The sequence below is a fragment of the Pseudophryne corroboree genome, chromosome 5 (assembly GCF_028390025.1).
Source record: "Pseudophryne corroboree isolate aPseCor3 chromosome 5, aPseCor3.hap2, whole genome shotgun sequence".
Lineage (NCBI taxonomy): Eukaryota > Metazoa > Chordata > Amphibia > Anura > Myobatrachidae > Pseudophryne > Pseudophryne corroboree.
Window position 1 is genome coordinate 265603650 of NC_086448.1, and position 24469 is coordinate 265628118.

Genomic DNA, 24469 nt, shown 5'->3' on the forward strand with positions numbered 1-24469 from the left:
CCCTGTCGGCATGTCTCAGCGTTCTGCAGGGAGAAAATGGCATTGGTGAGTGCTGGATCCGCTCTGAGAAGCCCCGCCCCTGAAATGGCACGCGGCTTCTCGCACATTATGTTTATACTGGCCTGAGGTTTTTAATGCTAACAGCGGGATTATCTCCTGTTAGCTACATTACCAGTGTCAGGGTGATCGCGCTGGCCCAGGAAGCCCCTCAGCCGCGTCTACAGTAACCTGTTGCTGAGCCTTCATGGAGCGCAGCCTGACAGAGTTGCGCTCCCACCCTTGTGCCGCCATTCCCGCCGGCGACCCACTATCCGGGCCGCCGGCGCTTAACTCACCACTCTTCTTTCTTCTGGCTCTGTTAGGGGGTGGTGGCCATGCTGCGGGAGTGAGCGGTCGCCTCGTGGGCTTACGATCATCACCCTCAGGAGCTCAGTGTCCTGTCAGCGGAGATAGAGAACCATTAACGTCAAGAGAACAAAAGCAAACAACAGAATTCCCACAGGAAATATTATTTAGATCTAATGTGTCTAGTTGAACTTAGCCCTGTTTTTTGTTTTTTAGGTGAGAGTGGGCAGAACAGGGTAGGCGTGAGTATGAACATGAAGGCTGTGTATAAATGTGGGTGTGTTTACAACAAAGACATAATTGATGCAATGTACACACAGATGGTGGCACTTCTGATTGGCTGCTGCTTCTCTTTCTCCCACTGATACCATTAACAAGCAATAAAAGAGGATTCATATTTAATATTTTGTTAAACAAAAGGCAAACTGAAAGGTTTTAATGTACCATTTTGCAGTTCTTTGCTTCTACCCGCATACTATTTTCTGTAGTTCTTTGTGAGATACAAGATAAGAGTACCTGATTTTTTGGCAGACGTTGGCAAACTATTGCCTCCAGCATTGCCTGCAGGGCCCGGCGTACCACCAGGCCCGGTTGGCCCAGCTTTCTTGCTCAACAAACTGTTAAAGAAATTAGCAAGCACTCCTTCGTTTGTTGTTCCAGCTGTGATACAGAGAGGAAACAGTTAATTCTGACATTTTACCAGTACAAAATGATTTTGCTGCATAAGTAACAAGCAGCTAATAGCTCAGATACCTTTCATGTTGGGATCAATTTTCTTTGTGCCAGCAGGAACTGGCGACACGCTGGCAACATTAGAAGTCCCTGATCTACTGGGCGTCCTCGGAGACCCACCAGGGACCCTAGGAGTGGCATCCTGCCATAAAAAGAAATTGGACACGACATTACTGAGCACATTATTAAACAATTTCAAGTAAGTAGCTGGGTACAAAAAGGACAATCTAAAATTGGATTTGTACACTAATAGTTTGTGATCAATATTTTGACTAGCAAGATTTTATTATTGAATTTATCATTTAGATCCTTAGAAAGTGAACATTTAAATATATATATATATATATTTATATATTGTGACAAGAACACTGGAATAGTGTTTGAGGGCAAGTATGTTTGTGCAAGGTTCTTGTCTTACAGGTTTTAGAAAATGAAAAAACTTATAGGAAAATGCTTTGTTTGTTAGAACCTTTTCAGTTTGCTGGAAAAGCTGGATAAGGGCCCTGAGAGAAAAAGAGAGGGCAAGTTCCAGACATTGGGCCCAGTTTGGATCTTTGGCCTCACAGAGGGCTAATCAGGGCTTTCAGCTGTGCAAGAGCCTTATAGGGCTGCTAGCCTGATTAGTGTGTGCAGACTGCCTGAGGAGACTGGAGAATCTCTGTGAGAGAAACACGCTTCCTTATACAAGTGAGCCATACAGTGTTCACTGGAAAACTTTGTGTTTTTGTTTAGAGACAGTTAGGAACGTCTTGTGTTTAGTTAGTGCCGGACAGGCAATGTATTTTCTTTTGATGTTTGTTTTATTTTCTGTTTAATAAAACTGGTTGCGGCTAGTTGCAACACAAACTGGACTTGTACGATTTCTCAGCTGCTGCTTGCTGCCATCTACTCCAGGAAACGGCACCCTGTCCCCCTACAGTGTTACAACTTGGTGGAGAATGCGAGCATTCCTTTCTGCGCATAAGTGAAAGCAGCAGCTTTATGAGGCCTGCAGAAAACGGTGGTTTATGCAGATACAGCCCAGTGTGAAATTGCTGAGGCTCACCCCTGAGGATTTGATATATGTCCTGGGTGAAAGCAGCTACAAAGCCGCCTGAAAAAAAGCTACAGCGGCTCAGCAGGAGGCCAACAGACAGCAGCAGGTGGCAATGGAGGAAAATAGGAGACAGCAGCAGGTGGCTATTGATGAACTTTACAGGCAACAGCGTCAGGATAGAGAGGCCTTAGCAGAAGTGGTGCAGAGCCTTGCATCACGGATTGGAGATGTGGCCGTCAGTGCTCCGACCAGCTCTAGTTCTATACGGGCCAGTCACTTCCTGCAGAAAATGACAGAGGCTGATGATGTGGAGGCCTATCTGACCACGTTTGGAAGGACTGCTGAGCGTGAGAACTGGCCGAAAGCACAGTGGGCCAGTCTGCTAGCACCTTTTCTTTCAGGTGAGCCCCAAAAAGCGTACTTTGATTTAAGCCCTGCAGAGGCTCGGGACTATGACAAACTAAAAACTGAGATCCTGACCCGCCTGGGAGTCACGCTGTCAGTACGAGCACAATGGGTGCACCGTTGGGTGTATGCCATAGAGAAGCCTCCTTGCTCCCAGATGCGCAACCTTATTCAGCTAACAAAAAAATGGTTGCAGCCAGAGACATTAACTGGTCCCCAGATGGTTGAAAGAGTCGTCATGGACAGCTATTTGAGATCTCTGCCCATGGTCCTGCGCAAATGGGTGAGCCATGGAAATCCAGAAACTGCTGACCAATTAGTGGACATGGTAGAGAGGTATTTGGCGGCAGAGGAACTACGGATGACCACCCAGCACCCTGCCCAAACGGGTTGATAATCGTGTGGTTAAATGTTTTAGGTGTGGTATGCCAGGTCATGTTATTGCCAATTGTCCAGTCACGCAAGAACCCATGAAATGCGATGCTGCCTTTGAATGTCGCAGAATGTCTTTCTTTGCTAGGTTAGCCTGTACTGTGGTACCTTCACCTGAGCTGGAAAAACAAATGTGTGATGTGTTCTTAGAGGGTAACCAGGTAGAGGCCTTGCTAGATTCAGGAAGTTTAGTTACCCTCGTGATAGCTGGGTTAGTGAACCCCTTAAAGGTCCAGCAAATACCTATTGGGGTAACTTGCATACATGGGGATACCCAACATTATGTCACTGCTGAAGTGAATATAGAAACTTGTTGTGGGTCAGCAATTGTTAAAGTAGGACTGGTCCCCATCTTGGTGCATGAGGCCATAATAGGGAGGGATTTTCCTCATTTTTGGAAACTGTGGGAATCCCGTTTATCAACAGATGTGAGAAGTAAAGAGCCAGTTGATAACACCGGTGATTATATGGATGTACGTGTGTCTTCGGAAGTTTCTGACCATTTGCCTTTTGCTAGTTTGGCTGGGGAAGGGACAGATGGGGAGTCCAGTGAGGAACCTCTTGCTGGGAACAGAGGCATAGTAGTTAGAACTGCAAATGTGCCTGACCTGGAGGTAAAGAAGGATCTGTTTGCGTCTGAACAGTTAAAGGATCCTACCTTAATAAAGGCTAGAGAGAATGTTAAGGTTGTTAACGGGGAACCTGTGGTAACAGGTGACAGGGTTACGTATCCCCACATGGCCATCTGTAATGAGCTCTTGTACCACATTGTTAAAAGGGGTGAGGATGTTGTGGAACAGCTGGTAGTTCCCCAGCCTTATCGGAGAACGGTACTAGATTTAGCTCATAGTCACGTGACAGCAGCACATTTAGGGGCAGAAAAAAACCACTGAAAGAGTTTTACAAAGGTTCTTTTGGCCAGGGGTTTATAAAGAAGTGTCTGAATATTGTTCTTCCTGTCCTGAATGCCAGTATCATGCCCCTAGACCCCATTTCAGGAGCCCACTAGTTCCCATGCCTATTATAGAGGTCCCGTTTGACAGAATAGCCATGGATCTCGTAGGGCCCTTGTTAAAGTCCGCTCGGGCCATCAGTATATCCTGGTAATAATGGACTATGCCACTCGATATCCTGAGGCTGTCCCTTTACGCACTATCACAACCAAGGCGATAGCTAAGGAGCTGGTGCAGGTTTTTAGTAGAGTGGGAATACCAAAAGAAATTTTGACTTTACAAGGTACTCCATTTATGTCAAGGATCATGAAAAAATTGTGCAAATTATTTAAGGTCACTCACCTCAGGACGTCCATCTACCATCCCCAAACTGACGGGTTGGTGGAAAGGTTTAATAAACCATTAAAAAGTATGTTAAAAAAGGTTGTTGATAGAGATGCGAAAAACTGGGATTGTTTGTTGCCCTACTTGTTAATGGCCATCAGAGAAGTTCCTCAGTCCTCTATGGGGTTTTCTCCATTTGATTTGTTGTATGGTAGACACCCCAGAGGGCTGTTGGACATTGCCAAAGAGACGTGGGAAGGACAGCCCACTCCTTATAGAAGCGTTATTGAACATGTAACACAAATGCAGGATAGGATTGCAGCCGTGGTACCTATTGTCAGAGAGCACATGGAACAGGCCCAAAGTGCTCAACAGAGGGTATATAACCAGAGTGCCAAGATACGGGAATTTGCTCCTGGAGATAGAGTTCTTGTTTTGGTACCCACTGTGGAAAGCAAGTTCCTAGCTAAATGGCAGGGTCCATTTGAGATTAGGGAAAAAGTGAATGAGGTTAATTACAAAGTATACCAACCGGGAAAGAGAAAACCCGAACAAATCTACCATGTTAACTTAATCAAACCCTGGAAAGATAGGTTGTCTCTGTCAGCTGAGCCTTTACCTTCAGTGTCTTCACCTCGGTTGCTTCCCGCAGTAAAGGTGTCAGAGACATTATCAGCTGATCAGAACAATCAGGTTAAAGAATTTCTCATCCAAAATAGGGAGATATTTTCAGAGCTGCCTGGCCGAACGACCATAATAAAACATTACATTGTCACAGAACCAGGGTCCATTTAAAGCCATATAGGATTCCTGAAGCTCAGCGAGAAGCTGTTTCTAAAGAAGTTAAAACAATGTTAGAACTTGGAGTCATACAGGAATCGAACAGAGTGGTCCAGTTCCATAGTTCTCATCCCGAAGCCAGACGGTAGCATACGCTTCTGTAATGACTTTCGCAAGTTATATGAGGTGTCCAAATTTGACGCATACCCCATGCCCCGTGTGGATGAGCTTATAAAAAGGCTGGGAACAGCCAGGTTTCTCACCACGTTGGACCTGACCAAAGGTTACTGGCAAATACCTTAATCTGATAGCGCAAAAGAAAAAACAGCCTTTTCAGTTCCGGAGGGGCTATACCAGTATAAGATGTTGCCCTTTGGGTTGCATGGGGCTCCACCAACCTTTCAACGGGCAATGGCTAAAATTTTGAGGTCCCATAGAAAATATGCAGCTGCCTATTTGGATGATGTGGTAATTCACAGTACGGACTGGGGGTCCCATTTGGTTAAAGTACAAGCCGTACTGGACTCAATCAGAAAAGCAGGGTTAACTGCTAACCCAAAGAAGTGCTGCCTCACAATGGAGGAGGTTAAATACTTGGGCTTCACCATAGGAAGAGGTCTGATTAGGCCCCAATTGAATAAAATTGATGCTATTCAAAACTGGCCTCGTCCAGTGAATAAAAAACAGGTAAGGGCTTTTTTGGGAATAACTGGGTACTATAGACGGTTTATTCCCAATTTTGCGACTACAGCAGTGCCGTTGTCAGACCTTACCAAAGGGAAGCAGTCAAATACGGTGAAATGGAACCCTGATGCAGAAAAAGCGTTCCAAGCGTTAAAAGTGGCTTTGTGTTCACAACCTGTATTGATAACACCAGATTTTTCAAAGGAATTTGTTGTACAGACAGACGCCTCAGAGGTAGGGATAGGGGCTGTGTTGTCCCAAACCAGAGATGGGGACGAACACCCTATAATTTATTTGAGTAGGAAACTGAATGAGCATGAAAAAAGGTATGCCACTGTGGAAAAGGAGGCTTTGGCCATTAAGTGGGCATTAGATACCTTGAGATATTACCTATTGGGTAGACAGTTCAGACTAGTGACAAATCACGCCCCTTTAAAATGGATGTATGTAAATAGAGGTCAGGATGCTCGTGTAACTAGATGGTTTCTAGCGTTGCAAGATTTTAAGTTTACTGTCGAACATAGACCGGGTACACAACTGGCCAACGCAGATGCATTGTCCCGCATTTTCTGTTTGGGGGCTACAAGTGTTCCGGCCCCTAGGTCGAAACAGGGGAGGGGGATATGTGACAAGAACACTGGAAAAGTGTTTGAGGGCAGGTATGTTTGTCCCAGGTTCTTGTCCTACAGGTTTTAGAAAATGAAAAATTATAGGAAAAATAAGAATTTACTTACCGATAATTCTATTTCTCATAGTCCGTAGTGGATGCTGGGGACTCCGTAAGGACCATGGGGAATAGCGGCTCCGCAGGAGACTGGGCACATCTAAAGAAAGCTTTAGGAGTATCTGGTGTGCACTGGCTCCTCCCCCTATGACCCTCCTCCAAGCCTCAGTTAGGATACTGTGCCCGGACGAGCGTACACAATAAGGAAGGATTTTGAATCCCGGGTAAGACTCATACCAGCCACACCAATCACACCGTATAACCTGTGATCTGAACCCAGTTAACAGCATGATAACAGAGGAGCCTCTGAAAGATGGCTCACAACAATAATAACCCGATTTTTGTAACAATAACTATGTACAAGTATTGCAGACAATCCGCACTTGGGATGGGCGCCCAGCATCCACTACGGACTATGAGAAATAGAATTATCGGTAAGTAAATTCTTATTTTCTCTAACGTCCTAAGTGGATGCTGGGGACTCCGTAAGGACCATGGGGATTATACCAAAGCTCCCAAACGGGCGGGAGAGTGCGGATGACTCTGCAGCACCAAATGAGAGAACTCCAGGTCCTCCTCAGCCAGGATATCAATTTTGTAGAATTTTACAAACGTATTTGCTCCTGACCAAGTAGCTGCTCGGCAAAGTTGTAAAGCCGAGACCCCTCGGGCAGCCGCCCAAGATGAGCCCACCTTCCTTGTGGAGTGGGCATTTACAGATTTTTGGCTGTGGCAGGCCTGCCACAGAATGTGCAAGCTGAATTGTACTACAAATCCAACGAGCAATAGTCTGCTTAGAAGCAGGAGCACCCAGCTTGTTGGGTGCATACAGGATAAACAGCGAGTCAGATTTCCTGACTCCAGCCGTCCTGGAAACATATTTTCAGGGCCCTGACAACGTCTAGCAACTTGGAGTCCTCCAAGTCCCTAGTAGCCGCAGGCACCACAAATAGGTTGGTTCAGGTGAAACGCTGAAACCACCTTAGGGAGAAACTGAGGACGAGTCCTCAATTCCGCCCTGTCCGAATGGAAAATCAGATAAGGGCTTTTTCAGGATAAAGCCGCCAATTCTGACACGCGCCTGGCCCAGGCCAGGGCCAACAGCATGACCACTTTCCATGTGAGATATTTTAACTCCACAGATTTAGGTGGTTCAAACCAATGTGACTTTTGGAACCCAAAACTACATTGAGATCCCAAAGTGCCACTGGATGCACAAAAGGAGGCTGTATATGCAGTACCCCTTTTACAAAACGTCTGAACTTCAGGGACTGAAGCTAGTTCTTTTTGGAAGAAAATTGACAGGGCCGAAATTTGAACCTTAATGGACCCCAATTTCAGGCCCATAGACACTCCTGTTTGCAGGAAATGTAGGAATCGACCCAGTTGAATTTCCTCCGTCGGGCCTTACTGGCCTCGCACCACGCAACATATTTTCGCCAATTGCGGTGATAATGTTTTTGCGGTTACATCCTTCCTGGCTTTGATCAGGATAGGGATGACTTCATCCGGAATGCCTTTTTTCCTTCAGGATCCGGCGTTCAACCGCCCTGCCGTCAAACGCAGCCGCGGTAAGTCTTGGAACAGACAGGGTACTTGCTGGAGCAGGTCCCTTCTTAGAGGTAGAGGCCACGGATCCTCCGTGAGCATCTCTTGAAGTTCCGGTTACCAAGTCCTTCTTGGCCAATCCGGAACCACGAATATAGTGCTTACTCCTCTCCATCTTATCAATCTCAGTACCTTGGGTATGAGAGGCAGAGGAGGGAACACATACCCTGACTGGTACACCCACGGTGTTACCAGAGCGTCTACAGCTTATTGCCTGAGGGTCCCTGGACCTGGCGCAATACCTGTCGAGTTTTTAATCATGTGGAAGACTTCTGGGTGAAGTCCCCACTCTCCCGGGTGGAGGTCGTGCTGAGGAAGTCTGCCTCCCAGTTGTCCACTCCCGGAATGAATACTGCTGACAGTGCTATCACATGATTTTCCGCCCAGCGAAGAATCCTTGCAGCTTCTGCCATTGCCCTCCTGCTTCTTGTGCCACCCTGTCTGTTTACGTGGGTGACTGCCGTGATGTTGTCCGACTGGATCAACACCGGCTGACCTTGAAGCAGAGGTCTTGCTAAGCTTAGAGCATTGTAAATGTCCCTTAGCTTCAGGATATTTATGTGAAGTGATGTCTCCAGGCTTGACCATAAGCCCTGGATATTCCTTCCCTGTGTGACTGCTCCCCAGCCTCGCAGGCTGGCATCCGTGGTCACCAGGACCCAGTCCTGAATGCCTAATCTGCGGCCCTCTAGAAGATGAGCACTCTGCAACCACCACAGGAGGGATACCCTTGTCCTTGGTGACAGGGTAATCCGCTGATGCATCTGAAGATGCGACCCGGACCATTTGTCCAGCAGGTCCCACTGGAAAGTTCTTGCGTGGAATCTGCCGAATGGGATTGCTTCGTAGGAAGCCACCATTTTACCCAGAACCCTTGTGCATTGATGCACTGAGACTTGGCTCGGTTTTAGGAGGTTCCTGACTAGCTCGGATAACTCCCTGGCTTTCTCCTCCGGGAGAAACACCTTTTTCTGGACTGTGTCCAGGATCATCCCTAGGAACAGAAGACACGTCGTCGGAACCAGCTGCGATTTTGGAATATTGAGAATCCAATCGTGCTGTCGCAACACTACCTGAGATAGTGCTACACCGACCTCCAACTGTTCCCTGGATCTTACCCTTATCAGGGAATTGTCCAAGTAAGGGATAACTAAAATTCCCTTCCTTCGAAGGAATATCATCATTTCGGCCATTACCTTGGTAAAGACCCGGGGTGCCGTGGACCATCCATACGGCAGCGTCTGAACTGATAGTGACAGTTCTGTACCATAAACCTGAGGTACCCTTGGTGAGAAGGGTAAAATTTGACATGAAGGTAAGCATCCTTGATGTCCCGAGACATCATGTAGTCCCCTTCTTCCAGGTTCGCAATCACTGCTCTGAGTGACTCAATCTTGAATTTGAACCTCTGTATGTAAGTGTTCAAAGATTTTAGATTTAGAATCGGTCTCACCGAGCCGTCCGGCTTCGGTACCACAACAGTGTGGAATAATACCCCGTTCCCTGTTGCAGGAGGGGTATCTTGATTATCACCTGCTGGGAATACAGCTTGTGAATGGCTTCCAAAACTGTCTCCCTGTCAGAAGGAGACATCGGTAAAGCCGACTTTAGGAAACGGCGAGGGGGAGACGTCTCGAATTCTAATTTGTACCCCTGAGATATCACCTGAAGGATCCAGGGGTCTACTTGCGAGTGAGCCCACTGCGCGCTGAAATTCATTGAGACGGGCCCCCCACCGTGCCTGATTCTGCTTGTAAAGCCCCAGCGTATACTGAGGGCTTGGCAGAGGCGGGAGAGGGTTTCTGTTCCTGGGAACTGGCTGATTTCTGCAGCCTTTTTCCTCTCCCTCTGTCACGGGGCAGAAATGAGGAACCTTTTGCCCGCTTGTCCACGAAAAGACTGCGCCTGATAATACGGCGTCTTCTCATGTTGAGAGGCGACCTGGGGTACAAACGTGGATTTCCCAGCTGTTGCCGTGGCCACCAGGTCTGAAAGACCGACCCCAAATAACTCCTCCCCTTAATAAAGCAATACTTCCAAATGCCGTTTGGAATACGCATCACCTGACCACAGACGTGTCCATAAGCCTCTACTGGTAGAAATGGACAACGCACTTAGACTTGATGCCAGTCGGCAAATATTCCGCTGTGCATCACGCATATATAGAAATGCATCTTTTAAATGCTCTATAGGCAAAAATATACTGTCCCTATCTAGGGTATCAATATTTTCAGTCAGGGAATCCGACCACGCCAACCCAGCACTGCACATCCAGGCTGAGGCGATTGCTGGTCGCAGTATAACACCAGTATGTGTGTAAATACCTTTTAGGATACCCTCCTGCTTTCTATCAGCAGGATCCTTAAGGGCGGCCATCTCAGGAGAGGGTAGAGCCCTTGTTCTTACAAGCGTGTGAGCGCTTTATCCACCCTAGGGGGTGTTTCCCAACGCACCCTAACCTCTGGCGGGAAAGGATATAATGCCAATAACATTTTAGAAATTATCAGTTGTTATCGGGGGAAACCCACGCATCATCACACACCTCATTTAATTTCTCAGATTCAGGAAAACTACAGGTAGTTTTTCCTCACCGAACATAATACCCCTTTTTGGTGGTACTCGTATTATCAGAAATGTGTAAAACATTTTTCATTGCCTCCATCATGTAACGTGTGGCCCTACTGGAAGTCACATTTGTCTCTTCACCGTCGACACTGGAGTCAGTATCCGTGTCGGCGTCTATATCTGCCATCTGAGGTAACGGGCGCTTTAGAGCCCCTGACGGCCTATGAGACGTCTGGACAGGCACAAGCTGAGTAGCCGGCTGTCTCATGTCAACCACTGTCTTTTATACAGAGCTGACACTGTCACGTAATTTCTTCCAACAGTTCATCCACTCAGGTGTCGACCCCCTAGGGGGTGACATCACTATTACAGGCAATCTGCTCAGTCTCCACATTATTTTTCTCCTCATACATGTCGACACAAAAGTACCGACATACAGCACACACACAGGGAATGCTCTGATAGAGGACAGGACCCCACTAGCCCTTTGGGGAGACAGAGGGAGAGTTTGCCAGCACACACCAGAGCGCTATATATATACAGGGATAACCTTATATAAGTGTTTTTCCCCTTATAGCTGCTGTATAGTTAATACTGCGCCTAATTAGTGCCCCCCTCTCTTTTTTAACCCTTTCTGTAGTGTAGTGACTGCAGGGGAGAGCCAGGGAGCTTCCCTCCAACGGAGCTGTGAGGGAAAATGGCGCCAGTGTGCTGAGGAGATAGGCTCCGCCCCCTTATCGGCGGCCTTATCTCCCGTTTTTCTATGTATTCTGGCAGGGGTTAAATGCATCCATATAGCCCAGGAGCTATATGTGATGCATTTTTTTTTGCCATTCAAGGTGTTTTTATTGCGTCTCAGGGCGCCCCCCCCCAGCGCCCTGCACCCTCAGTGAGCGGAGTGTGAAGTGTGCTGAGAGCAATGGCGCACAGCTGCAGTGCTGTGCGCTACCTTGTTGAAGACAGGACGTCTTCTGCCGCCGATTTTCCGGACCTCTTCTGCCTTCTGGCTCTGTAAGGGGGCCGGCGGCGCGGCTCTGGGACCCATCCAAGCTGGGCCTGTGATCGTCCCTCTGGAGCTAATGTCCAGTAGCCTAAGAAGCCCAATCCACTCTGCACGCAGGTGAGTTCGCTTCTTCTCCCCTTAGTCCCTCGATGCAGTGAGCCTGTTGCCAGCAGGTCTCACTGAAAATAAAAAACCTAAACTAAAACTTTCACTAAGAAGCTCAGGAGAGCCCCTAGTGTGCACCCTTCACGTTCGGGCACAGAGATCTAACTGAGGCTTGGAGGAGGGTCATAGGGGGAGGAGCCAGTGCACACCAGATACTCCTAAAGCTTTCTTTAGATGTGCCCAGTCTCCTGCGGAGCCGCTATTCCCCATGGTCCTTACGGAGTCCCCAGCATCCACTTAGGACGTTAGAGAAATGTTTTGTTTGTTAGAACCTTTTCAGTTTGCTGGAAAAGCTGGATAAGGGCCCTGAGAGAAAGAGAGGGCAAGTTCCAGACATTGGGCCCAGTTCGGATCTTTGGCCTCACAGAGGGCTAATCAGGGCTTTCAGCTGTGCAAGAGCCTTATTGGGCTGCTAGCCTGATTAGTTTGTGCAGACTGCCTGAGGAGACTGGAGAATCTCTGTGAGAGAAACACGCTTCCTTATACAAGTGAGCCATACAGTGTTGACTGGAAAACTTTGTGTTTTTGTTTAGAGACAGTTAGGAACGTCTTGTGTTTAGTTAGTGCCGGACAGGCAAGGTATTTTCTTTTGAGGTTTGTTTTATTTTCTGTACAATAAAACTGGTTGCGGCCAGTTGCACCACGAACTGGACTTGTACGATTTCTTAGCTGCTGCCTGCTGCCATCTACTCCAGGAAACGGCACCCTGTCCCCCTATAGTGTTTATATATATATATATATATATATATATATATACACACATATACACACATATACATATACATATACATACACACACACACATACATATACATACACACACACACATATACATACACACGCATATTATTCGGCACTCAGTCTGGTATCCAATCAATAGCCGGAGGTGACATACATGGAAAAAAATAATAATACAATAGCAGTAGGATTTTCTTATACTGAGCACCTGACTGTGCACATACAAAGAAAACATGCAGCACTCAACGTACTTGAAATCAAGTCATGTACTAGTGCAAAACAGACAAATTACAGCATGCGTGCTCCGACATTTCAAGACCGCGGCGGTTTTTTTTTTTTTTTTTTTAAGGTGCTGCTTTTAGCACACATGCTGTAATTGGTCTGTTTTACACTAATACATTAATAGATTTCAAGTCCGGTGAGCGAGTGAGTGATCAAAGGGATAACTTAAGAATAGAAGAGCTACTACTTACTGGACGACCAGCTGACGTCGGCGGCTGTTTTGCCAATTGTGACTAAAAAAAAAAAAAAAAAAAAAAAAAAAAAATTCCTTTACATACATTTTGTGATAATATACAAATCACAAAAATACAAAAGAAAAACCACAAAAACAAAGAAATTTTGATTATTTAAGTATATTGTAGGACATAAATGGCTTACCTGTTGTTTCATAAGAAATACTTGATCATCTTCCGCTACAATCTCCTTCTCATGAACAAACTAAGAAAAACAAGAACATTTTGCAAATACAGAAAGGAGAACATTTCATATTATTCATGTTTCCCAAAATAGTACTGTATGGCTTACTGAAGCAAAATATCTCTCTCTCTCTTTACAGTCTCTCTCGGTATTGACAGTGTGCAGAAGGACATTATATTACTAGTGTCCTTAGGTATACGCAATACGCATGTTAACAATATATCGCCGCCATATACTTCCAACTGGCGGGACTATAAAGTGACAGGGGATACCTATTACCCCATAATACACACGATATGAACTAAGCTTATATACGAATATAAATACACTGCTAAAAAAAAAAAAAAAAGGGAACACTAAAATAACACATCCTAGATCTGAATGAATGAAATATTCTTATTAAATACTTTGTTCTTTACAGAGTTGACTGTGCTGACAACAAAACCACACAAAAAATAAGAATTTACTCACCGGTAATTCTATTTCTCGTAGTCCGTAGTGGATGCTGGGGACTCCGTAAGGACCATGGGGAATAGACTGGCTCCGCAGGAGACTGGGCACTCTAAAGAAAGATTCAGTACTATCTGGTGTGCACTGGCTCCTCCCTCTATGCCCCTCCTCCAGACCTCAGTTAAGGAAACAGTGCCCGGAAGAGCTGACATTACAAGGAAAGGATTTTGGAATCCAGGGTAAGACTCATACCAGCCACACCAATCACACTGTACAACTTGTGATAAACTTACCCAGTTAACAGTATGAACAACAACTGAGCATCACTCAACCGATGCTACATAACCATAACCCTTTGTTAAGCAATAACTATATACACGTATTGCAGAAAGTCCGATTGGTGTGGCTGGTATGAGTCTTACCCTGGATTCCAAAATCCTTTCCTTGTAATGTCAGCTCTTCCGGGCACTGTTTCCTTAACTGAGGTCTGGAGGAGGGGCATAGAGGGAGGAGCCAGTGCACACCAGATAGTACTGAATCTTTCTTTTGAGTGCCCAGTCTCCTGCGGAGCCAGTCTATTCCCCATGGTCCTTACGGAGTCCCCAGCATCCACTACGGACTACGAGAAATAGAATTACCGGTGAGTAAATTCTTATTTTCTCTAACGTCCTAGTGGATGCTGGGGACTCCGTAAGGACCATGGGGATTATACCAAAGCTCCCAAACGGGCGGGAGAGTGCGGATGACTCTGCAGCACCGAATGGGCAAACACCAGGTCCTCCTCAGCCAGGGTATCAAACTTGTAGAATTTTGCAAATGTGTTTGAACCCGGCCAAGTAGCAGCTCGGCAAAGCTGTAAAGCCGAGACCCCTCGGGCAGCCGCCCAAGAAGAGCCCACCTTCCTTGTGGAATGGGCTTTCACTGATTTTGGATGCGGCAATCCAGCCGCAGAATGAGCTTGCTGAATCGTGTTACAGATCCAGCGAGCAATGGTTTGCTTTGAAGCAGGAGCACCCAGCTTTTTGGATGCATACAGGATAAACAGCGAGTCAGTTTTCCTGACTCCAGCCGTCCTGGCAACATAGATCTTCAAAGCCCTGACTACATCAAGCAACTTGGAATCCTCCAAGTCACGAGTAGCCGCAGGCACCACAATGGGTTGGTTCAAATGAAAAGATGACACCACCTTTGGCAGAAACTGCGGACGAGTCCGCAATTCTGCCCTATCCATATGGAAAACCAGATAGGGGCTTTTACATGACAAAGCCGCCAATTCTGACACACGCCTAGCTGAAGCCAAGGCCAACAGCATGACCACTTTCCACGTGAGATACTTTAGCTCCACTGTCTTAAGTGGCTCAAACCAGTGGGATTTCAGGAAACCCAAGACCACGTTAAGATCCCAAGGTGCCACTGGTGGCACAAAAGGAGGCTGAATATGCAGCACTCACTTAACAAATGTCTGAACCTCAGGCAGCGAAGCCAGTTCTTTTTTAAAGAAAATGGATAGGGCCGAAATCTGGACCTTTATGGATCCTAATTTTAGGCCCATAGTCACACCTGACTGTAGGAAGTGCAGGAATCGACCCAGCTGGAATTCCTCTGTAGGGGCCTTCCTGGCCTTACACCAAGGAACATATTTTCGCCATATACGGTGATAATGTTTTGCTGTCACGTCCTTCCTAGCCTTTATCAGCGTAGGAATAACTGCATCCGGAATGCCCTTTTCTGCTAGGATCCGGCATTCAACCGCCATGCCGTCAAACGCAGCCGCGGTAAGTCTTGGAACAGACAGGGCCCCTGTTGCAACAGGTCCTGTCTGAGAGGCAGAGGCCATGGGTCCTCTGTGAGCATTTCTTGCAGTTCCGGGTACCAAGTTCTTCTTGGCCAATCCGGAACAATGAGTATTGTTCTCACTCCTCTTTTTCTTACGATTCTCAGTACCCTGGGTATGAGAGGAAGAGGAGGAAACGCATAAACCGACTGGAATACCCACGGTGTCACCAGTGCGTCCACAGCTATCGCCTGAGGGTCTCTTGACCTGGCGCAATACCTCTTTAATTTTTTGTTGAGGCGGGACGCCATCATGTCCACCTGTGGCAGTTCCCATCGATTTACAATCTGCGTGAAGACTTCTTGATGAAGTCCCCACTCTCCCGGGTGGAGGTCGTGTCTGCTGAGGAAGTCTGCTTCCCAGTTGTCCACTCCCGGAATGAACACTGCTGACAGTGCTTGCACGTGATTCTCCGCCCAACGAAGAATCCTGGTGGCTTCCGCCATTGCCACCCTGCTTCTTGTGCCGCCCTGGCAGTTTACATGAGCGACTGCCGTGATGTTGTCTGACTGAATCTGCACTGGTTGGTCTCGAAGCAGAGGCTCCGCTTGACTCAGGGCGTTGTATATGGCCCGTAGCTCCAGGATATTTATGTGCAGACAAGTCTCCTGACTTGACCACAGCCCTTGGAAGTTTCTTCCTTGAGTGACTGCCCCCCACCCTCGGAGGCTTGCATCCGTGGTCACCAGGACCCAGTCCTGTATGCCGAATCTGCGGCCCTCGAGGAGGTGAGCACCTTGTAGCCACCACAGAAGAGACACCCTGGCCCTGGGGGACAGGGTGATCATCCGATGCATCTGAAGATGCGATCCGGACCACTTGTCCAGCAGATCCCACTGAAAGATCCTTGCATGGAACCTGCCGAAGGGAATGGCTTCGTATGACGCCACCATCTTTCCCAGGACTCGTGTGCAGTGATGCACCGACACCTGTTTTGGCTTTAGGAGGTCTCTGACCAGAGTCACGAGCTCCTGAGCCTTCTCCTCCGGGAGAAACACCTTGTCTGTGTCCAGAATCATGCCCAGGAAGGGCAGACGCGTCGCAGGAATCAGCTGCGACTTTGGAATGTTCAGAATCCAGCCGTGCTGACGCAACACTTCCTGAGAGTGTGCTACGCTCATCAGCAACTGCTCCCTGGACCTCGCCTTTATGAGGAGATCGTCCAAATATGGGATAATTGTAACCCCTTGCTTCCGAAGGAGCACCATCATTTCCGCCATCACCTTGGTAAAAACTCTCGTGCCGTGGACAGGCCAAACGGCAACGTCTGGAATTGGTAATGACAGTCCCGTACCACAAACCTGAGGTACTCCTGATGAGGCGGATAAATGGGGACATGCAAGTAAGCATCCTTGATGTCCAGAGACACCATAAAATCCCCCTCTTCCAGGCTTGCAATGACCGCTCTGAGCGATTCCATTTTGAACTTGAATTTCTTCAGATAAATGTTCAGGGATTTTAAATTCAAAATGGGTCTGACCAAACCGTCCGGTTTCGGTACCACAAACATAGTGGAATAGTAGCCCATTCCCCGTTGAAGGGGGGGAACCTCTACCACCACCTGCTGGAGAAAACGTTTGTGAATTGCCGCCAACACTATCTCCCTTTTCATGGGGGAAGTTGGTAAGGCCGATTTTAGGTAACGGTGAGGGGGCGTCACCTCGAATTCCAGCTTGTATCCCTGAGACACAATTTGTATAGCCCAAGGATCCACCTGTGAGCGAACCCACTGGTGGCTGAAATGTCGGAGACGCGCCCCCACGGCTCCTGGCTCCGCCTGTGGAGCCCCAGCGTCATGCGGTGGATTTAGTGGAAGCCGGGGAAGACTTTTGTTCCTGGGAACTAGCTGCATGGTGCAGCTTTTTTCCTCTACCCCTGCCTCTGGCAAGAAAGGACGCACCTCTGACCTTCTTGCTCTTCTGAGAACGAAAGGACTGCATTTGGTAATACGGTGCTTTCTTAGGCTGTGGAGGGACTTAAGGCAAGAAATTTGACTTCCCAGCCGTAGCTGTGGAAACTAGGTCCGAGAGACCGTCCCCAAACAATTCCTCACCCTTATAAGGTAAAACCTCCATGAGTTTTTTAGAGTCGGTATCCCCTGTCCATTGCAGAGTCCATAAGACCCTTCTGGCAGAAATGGACATTGCGTTTACTCTAGAGCCCAGCAGGCAAATGTCCCTCTGGGCATCCCGCATATATAGGACCGCGTCCTTGATATGTGCCAGGGTCAGTAGAACAGTGTCCCTGTCCAGGGTATCTATCTCCTCAGACAGAGTATCCGTCCATGCAGCTACCGCACTACACATCCAGGCCGAAGCAATTGCTGGTCTCCGCAGTGTGCCAGAATGTGTATAAACAGACTTCAGGATAGCTTCCTGCTTTCTATCCGCAGGATCCTTTAGGGCGGCCGTATCCTGAGACGGCAGGGCCACCTTCTTAGACAAGCGTGTCAACGCCTTGTCTACCCTAGGGGAGGATTCCCAGCGTAACCTGTCCGTTGGCGGGAAAGGATACGCCATAAGTAATCTCTTGGAAATTATCACCTTCCTGTCAGGGGAATCCCACGCTTTTTCACATAATTCATTTAATTCATGTGAAGGGGGAAAAGTCACTTCATGCTTTTTCTCCCCATACATATAAATCCTCTTGTCAGGGACAGGATTTTCCTCAGAAATGTGTAATACATCCTTCATTGCTACAATCATGTAGCGGATGGCTTTAGTCATTTTAGGCTGCAACTTTGCCTCATCGTCATCGACACTGGAGTCAGATTCCGTGTCGACATCTGTGTCAACTATCTGGGATAGTGTGCGCTTTTGAGACCCTGAGGGCCTCTGCGCTGTAGGATCAGGCATGGGTTGAGACCCTGACTGTCCCAAGGTTACAGTTTTATCCAATCTGTTATGCAAGGAGTTTACATTATCATTTAACACCTTCCACATATCCATCCAATCAGGTGTCGGCACCGTCGGCGGCGACACCACACTCAGCTGCACTTGTTCTGCCTCCACGTATCCTTCCTCATCAAACATGTCGACACAGGTGTACCGACACACAGCACACACACAGGGAATGCTCTGACTGAGGACAGGATCCCACAAAGGCTTTTGGGGAGACAGAGAGAGAGTATGCCAGCACACACCCCAGCGCTATATAACCCAGGGATTACACTGTATCTTAGTGTTTACCCCGTAGCTGCTGTTAAATATATCTCTGCGCCTAAATTTATGTGCCCCCCCTCTCTTTTTTACCCTTTATTGCACCTGTATACTGCAGGGGAGAGCCTGGGGAGCGTCCTTCCAGCGGAGCTGTGAAGAGAAAATGGCGCTGGTGTGCTGAGGAAGAAGGCCCCGCCCCCTCAGCGGCGGGCTTCTGTCCCGCTTTAATGTGTAAAAAATGGCGGGGTCTCGGGCATATATACAGTCCCAGACTGTATATATGTCTATTTTTGCCAAAAAGGTAATTAATTGCTGCCCAGGGCGCCCCCCCCTGCGCCCTGCACCCTACAGTGACCGGAGTGTGCGGTGTGCTGTGGGAGCAATGGCGCACAGCTGCAGTGCTGTGCGCTACCTTAAGTGAAGACAGGAGTCTTCAGCCGCCGATTTCGATGTCTTCATGCTTCTGCTGCTTCTGCGGCGCGGCTCCGGGAACGGACGATCAAGGTTAGGTACCTGTGTTCGATCCCTCTGGAGCTAATGGTGTCCAGTATCCTAAGAAGCGCTACCTAGCTGCCGTGAGTAGGTTTGCTTCTCTCCCCTCAGTCCCTCGTAGCAGAGAGTCTGTTGCCAGCAGAAGTTCTCTGAAAATAAAAAACCTGACAAAATACTTTCTTTTCTAGCAAGCTCAGGAGAGCCCACCAGGAGCACCCAGCTCTGGCCGGGCACAGATTCTAACTGAGGTCTGGAGGAGGGGCATAGAGGGAGGAGCCAGTGCACACCAGATAGTACTGAATCTTTCTTTAGAGTGCCCAGTCTCCTGCGGAGCCCGTCTATTCCCCATGGTCCTTACTGAGTCCCCAGCATCCACTAGGACGTTAGAGAAATTATCAATGGAAATCAAATTTATTAATCCATGGAGGTCTGGATTTGGAGTCACACTCAAAATTAAAGTGGAAAAACACACCCAAGGCTGATCCAACTTTGATGCAATGTCCTTAAAACAAGTCAAAATGAGGCTCAGTAGTGTGTGTGGCCTCCACGTGCCTGTATGACCTCCCTACAACCCACACAAGTGGCTCAGGTAGTGCAGGTCATCCAGGATGGCACATCAATGCGAGCTGTGGCAAGAAGGTTTGCTGTGTCTGTCAGCGTAGTGTCCAGAACATGGAGGCGCTACCAGGAGACAGGCCAGTACATCAGGAGACGTGGAGGAGGCTGTAGGAGGGCAACAACCCAGCAGCAGGACCGCTACCTCCGCCTTTGTGCAAGGAGGAACAGGAGGAGCACTGCCAGAGCCCTGCAAAATGACCTCCAGCAAGCCACAAATGTGCATGTGTCTACTCAAACGATCAGGAACAGACTCCATGAGGGTGGTATGAGGGCCCGACGTCCACAGGTGGGGGTTGTGCTTACAGCCCAACACCGTGCAGGACGTTTGGCATTTGCCAGAGAACACCAAGATTGACAAATTCGCCACTGGCGCCCTGTGCTCTTCACAGATGAAAGCAGGTTCTCACTGAGCACATGCGACAGACATGACAGAGTCTGGAGACGCCAAGGAGAACTTCTGCTGCCTGCAACATCCTCCAGCATGACCGGTTTGGCAGTGGGTCAGTAATGGTGTGGGGTGGCATTTCTTTGGGGGGCCGCACAGCCCTCCATGTGCTCGCCAGAGGTAGCCTGACTGCCATTAGGTACCGAGATGAGATCCTCAGACCCCTTGTGAGACCATATGCTGGTGCGGTTGGCCCTGGGTTCCTCCTAATGCAAGACAATGCTAGACCTCATGTAGCTGGAGTGTGTCAGCAGTTCCTGCAAGACGAAGGCATTGATGCTATGGACTGGCCCGTCCATTCCCCAGACCTGAATCCAAATGAGCACATCTGGGACATCATGTCTCGCTCCATCCACCAACGCCACGTTACAACACAGACTGTCCAGGAGTTGGCAGATGCTTTAGTCCAGGTCTGGGAGGAGATCCCTCAGGAGACCATCCGCCACCTCATCAGGAGCATGCCCAGGCGTTGTAGGGAGGTCATACAGGCACGTGGAGGCCACACACACTACTGAGCCTCATTTTGACTTGTTTTAAGGACATTACATCAAAGTTGGATCAGCCTGTAGTGTGTTTTTCCACTTTAATTTTGAGTGTGACTCCAAATCCAGACCTCCATGGGTTAATAAATTTGATTTCCATTGATAATTTGTGTCATTTTGTTGTCAGCACATTCAACTATGTAAAGAACAAAGTATTTAATAAGAATATTTAATTCATTCAGATCTAGGATGTGTTATTTTGGCGTTCCCTTTATTTTTTGGAGCAGTGTATGTAAAATCAATATGCTTTTCTAATCCAACTGACAGTGTTGTGTCATATTTATGCGCCCATTATCAGTATAACTATATGACTAGCATGACACTATATCTATAGATAAAATAATTATTTTGGATTGGATGGTCTTAATGAAGAGGCGATAATACAGTAAAGGGAATTATCACATTAGAGTCTTTATAACCTATTATTCTTGTGTTGGGAGGCTACAAAAGATAATCCAGTGAGATAGACATCCACTTTAACCTGGTAAGCAGGACATAATGACAAGCAGAAGACAGGACATGGTACTGTCTAATTATATATAGAATATATTTGTGGAGACAGTGATGCGCACATTGTCAATACCGAGAGAGACTGTAAATGAAGAAGACAACCCAGTCCCAGGCAGTGGAATCAGTCATCTCACAGTGTTACATTTAAAGTATACAACTGTTTCCATTAGGATATTAAGAAAGAGTATATTGCAACAAATATGGATACATTCTGAACACTTGAGAGAGAGTGAAGAACTTGAAGACTGCAGTGGCTGAATTTTTATTTCACATTTGTTTATTATTTTCACTTTCTTTTTCACTTGCACAATATTTTCGCAGATGTTTTAAGATATTAATAAATAAAAGTTATATTTTAACACTAGTGGTCAGATATCACTGACGATATCGGACTTTAAGATTATTGTCACGAAGTCCAAGTGTGCCCACAATAGGGAATAATGCCTTCTTCTGGTCTTCATATGTTTCTAACTTATTCCTAGGAGCACCTCCCATGTAATAAAATTGATATGTACAACAACTAGATTGAAACTTATGGAAAAGGACCTTATGCGACTTATTGAAACTATTGATATAGCAAACATATATGTCTGTGCAACCCCCCCCCCCCCCCCCACCACCCCTTTTTTCTTCCACATCCCAGCAGGATGAAGATAGAACCAGCACTTATGTTTTCAGAAGTGTATAAAGGTTTTATTGAAGAGTAATCCTACAAATAGTGCACTCATACAGGAACGTAGGAACTTTGTCTCACAACAATAACTCCCAGGTAATGTCGCCTGAAAATTTTCCCTTAATTCTAGTAATACAGTGATCTGTAACCAACTGGTTTCTTTTGCCCATCTATTCATAAAAAGGTTTAAATTACTGTATTAAATCACTTGTGTATAGAATGAGGAGTAAATTATACATTTATAAATGCAAAAGTAGCAAAATGTTAAATTACCTTTCGCACAGGTGGCTTAGTGATAACATCTTCAAAAGTGTCTTCTGGTTTTAGCTTTTGAAAATTTTCATGTAAAATTCCTATTTTCTTATCATTGTCCCATCCTGCTGGACTGGAGAAAGATGTAATTGCAGAAATAAGATATCAGTTTTCTAAACTCTACATTAGTTTCCAAACCTGTTATCAAGCCAGCAAAGAGCGTCACCATTTACAAGACAGCACAAAGCCATTTTTGAAAAATAAAGAAAGTGTTTATTATTGATAATAACATACATCAAATAAGGCAGAGTTTCCTGCTACACATGCTTGAGCGCAGAAGGTTAAATCAAAATAACTGAGGCACTAATTAATTTAGGAAAGGAGGATGGTCCGAACAGGTATAGCCGTTTATTTTGAAAACAGAATTTAATCTTGTAACCGGTAAGTATATAATGAATCTCCTGTTTAAATAAAGGTATCTGACCTAATGTATGATCATAAGGATATCTCCTACTGTTCCGGTGGTGCTCCCCTAGAGTCAAGAGTAACTGTATGGGTGCATACACACTGGGCGTTTTTGCCCAGCGATGATGTGAACATCGCAGGCATAGCTCAGGGCATACACACTGAGTGATTTTCACTGTGCCCAGCGATGTTCACGGGGGTGACGCACTTTCCACAGTAGGAGACTGTGGAAAGTGCTTCACTCGGCTGTTCAAACAGCCCGACGGACTGCGGCGGCCAGCAATGATGTGGGAGCACGCATCAACGCTCACTGCCAAAAGTGAACTACTTTGAGCTCAAAATCGGCTAGTGTGTATGAGCCTTATGTTATGGCAAGATAGACTATTTTTGTGGGGACACGCTTATAATTAAAACGTAACTTTTATTGGAAATCAATCTAAAAAGAAAAACTAGTACACATTAGAGAAACCGTATAAAACAAGGGTTTTATAGAATTCAAAATGTATTACTGTGACAGCATGTCAACAAAAGGCTGTCACAGTAATACAACACCCGACTGGCGGTATTTCAACCGCTTCCTCTATAAACACTGCAGCTAATTAAGAAAAAAATGCAAAAAAACCTAACACCCACCAACAACGCAAGAATTTTCTTTTTGTAAAAAAATTACATGGGTACTTTGTGCTTCCTATAACCTCTCAAATGTTGCTTCTGCCCTTTTTCACTTGGGACATGTACAGTAAGGTGCAAATGTTTTTAGCAGGTGTGGAAAAATTGCTGCAAAGTAAGGATGCTTTCAAAATAGAAGGGTTAATAGTTTATTTTTTATCCATTAACATGCAAAGTGAATAAACAAAAATCATATCTAAATCAAATCAATATTTGGTGTGACCACCCTTTGCCTTCAAAACAGCATCTATTCTTCAAGGTACACTTGCACGTAGTTTTTGAAGGAACTCGGCAGGGACGTTGTTCCAAACATCTTGGGGAACCCACAAATTTTCTGTGGAAGTAGGCTAGCTCAAATGCTTCTGTCTCCTCATGTAATACCAGACAGATTGAGGATGTTGAGATCAGGGCTCTCTGGGGGCCATATCATCACTTCCAGGACTCTATTTTTTTTACTCTGAAGATAGTTCTTAATGATATTGGCTGTATGTTTGGAGTAGTTGTCCTGCTGCAGAATAAATCTGGATGCCTCCCTGATGGTATTACATGATGGTTAAGTACCTAACTGTATTTCTCAACATTGAGGACACCATTAATCCTGAAAATCCTCATCTCCATCTGCTGAAAAGTAGCCTCAAACTTCCAAGTAACCTCCAACATGCTTTACTGTTGCCTGAAGACACTCATTCTACTGCACTCCAGTCCATTGGCGTACAAACTACCTTCTGTTACAGCCAAATATTTTACCTTTTGACTAATCAGTCCAGATGACCTGCTGCCATTTTTCTGCATCCCAGTTCCTATGTCTTCATGCATAGTTGAGTCGCTTGGCCTTGTTTGCACATCGAAAGTTTGGCTTTTTGGCCACAATTTTTCCATGAAACCCACTTCTGGACAGACTTCTCCAAACAGGGGGTAGGTGAACCTGGGTCCCACTGGTTTCTGCCAGTTCTAGCTGATGGTACTGCTGGACATCTTCCAATTCCGAAGGGAAGTAATCATGATGTGTCTTTCATCTGATGCACAATGTTTCCTTGGCCGACTACTGCGTTTACAGTCCTCAACGTTGCCAGTTTCTTTGTGCTTGTTCAAAAGAACTAAACAGCACATCTTGAAACCCCAGTATGCTTAGAAATCTTTGCATGGGAGAGACCTTGCTGATGCAGTA

The 24469-nt window shown here is 46.5% G+C and overlaps 1 protein-coding gene and 1 long non-coding RNA gene across 5 annotated transcripts in view; one reads left to right on the plus strand and one right to left on the minus strand.

The window, feature by feature from the left end:
- LOC134927592 (uncharacterized) overlaps window positions 1-24469 on the plus strand; it is a 137081-nt gene that overhangs the window by 101832 nt on the left and 10780 nt on the right. For both annotated transcript variants that reach the window (XR_010177679.1, XR_010177680.1), the window contains exons 4-5: window positions 1135-1276; window positions 21886-22011. This is a non-coding gene — a long non-coding RNA (uncharacterized LOC134927592). The remainder of the gene's footprint in view (window positions 1-1134; window positions 1277-21885; window positions 22012-24469) is intronic.
- DYNC1LI1 (dynein cytoplasmic 1 light intermediate chain 1) overlaps window positions 1-24469 on the minus strand; it is a 92129-nt gene that overhangs the window by 15362 nt on the left and 52298 nt on the right. For all 3 annotated transcript variants that reach the window (XM_063922295.1, XM_063922296.1, XM_063922297.1), the window contains exons 8-12: window positions 22189-22300; window positions 13155-13214; window positions 12968-13009; window positions 1099-1219; window positions 862-1005 (exon numbers count right to left, since the gene is read on the minus strand). In XM_063922295.1, coding sequence (XP_063778365.1) covers window positions 862-1005; window positions 1099-1219; window positions 12968-13009; window positions 13155-13214; window positions 22189-22300 — 479 coding nt within the window. The remainder of the gene's footprint in view (window positions 1-861; window positions 1006-1098; window positions 1220-12967; window positions 13010-13154; window positions 13215-22188; window positions 22301-24469) is intronic.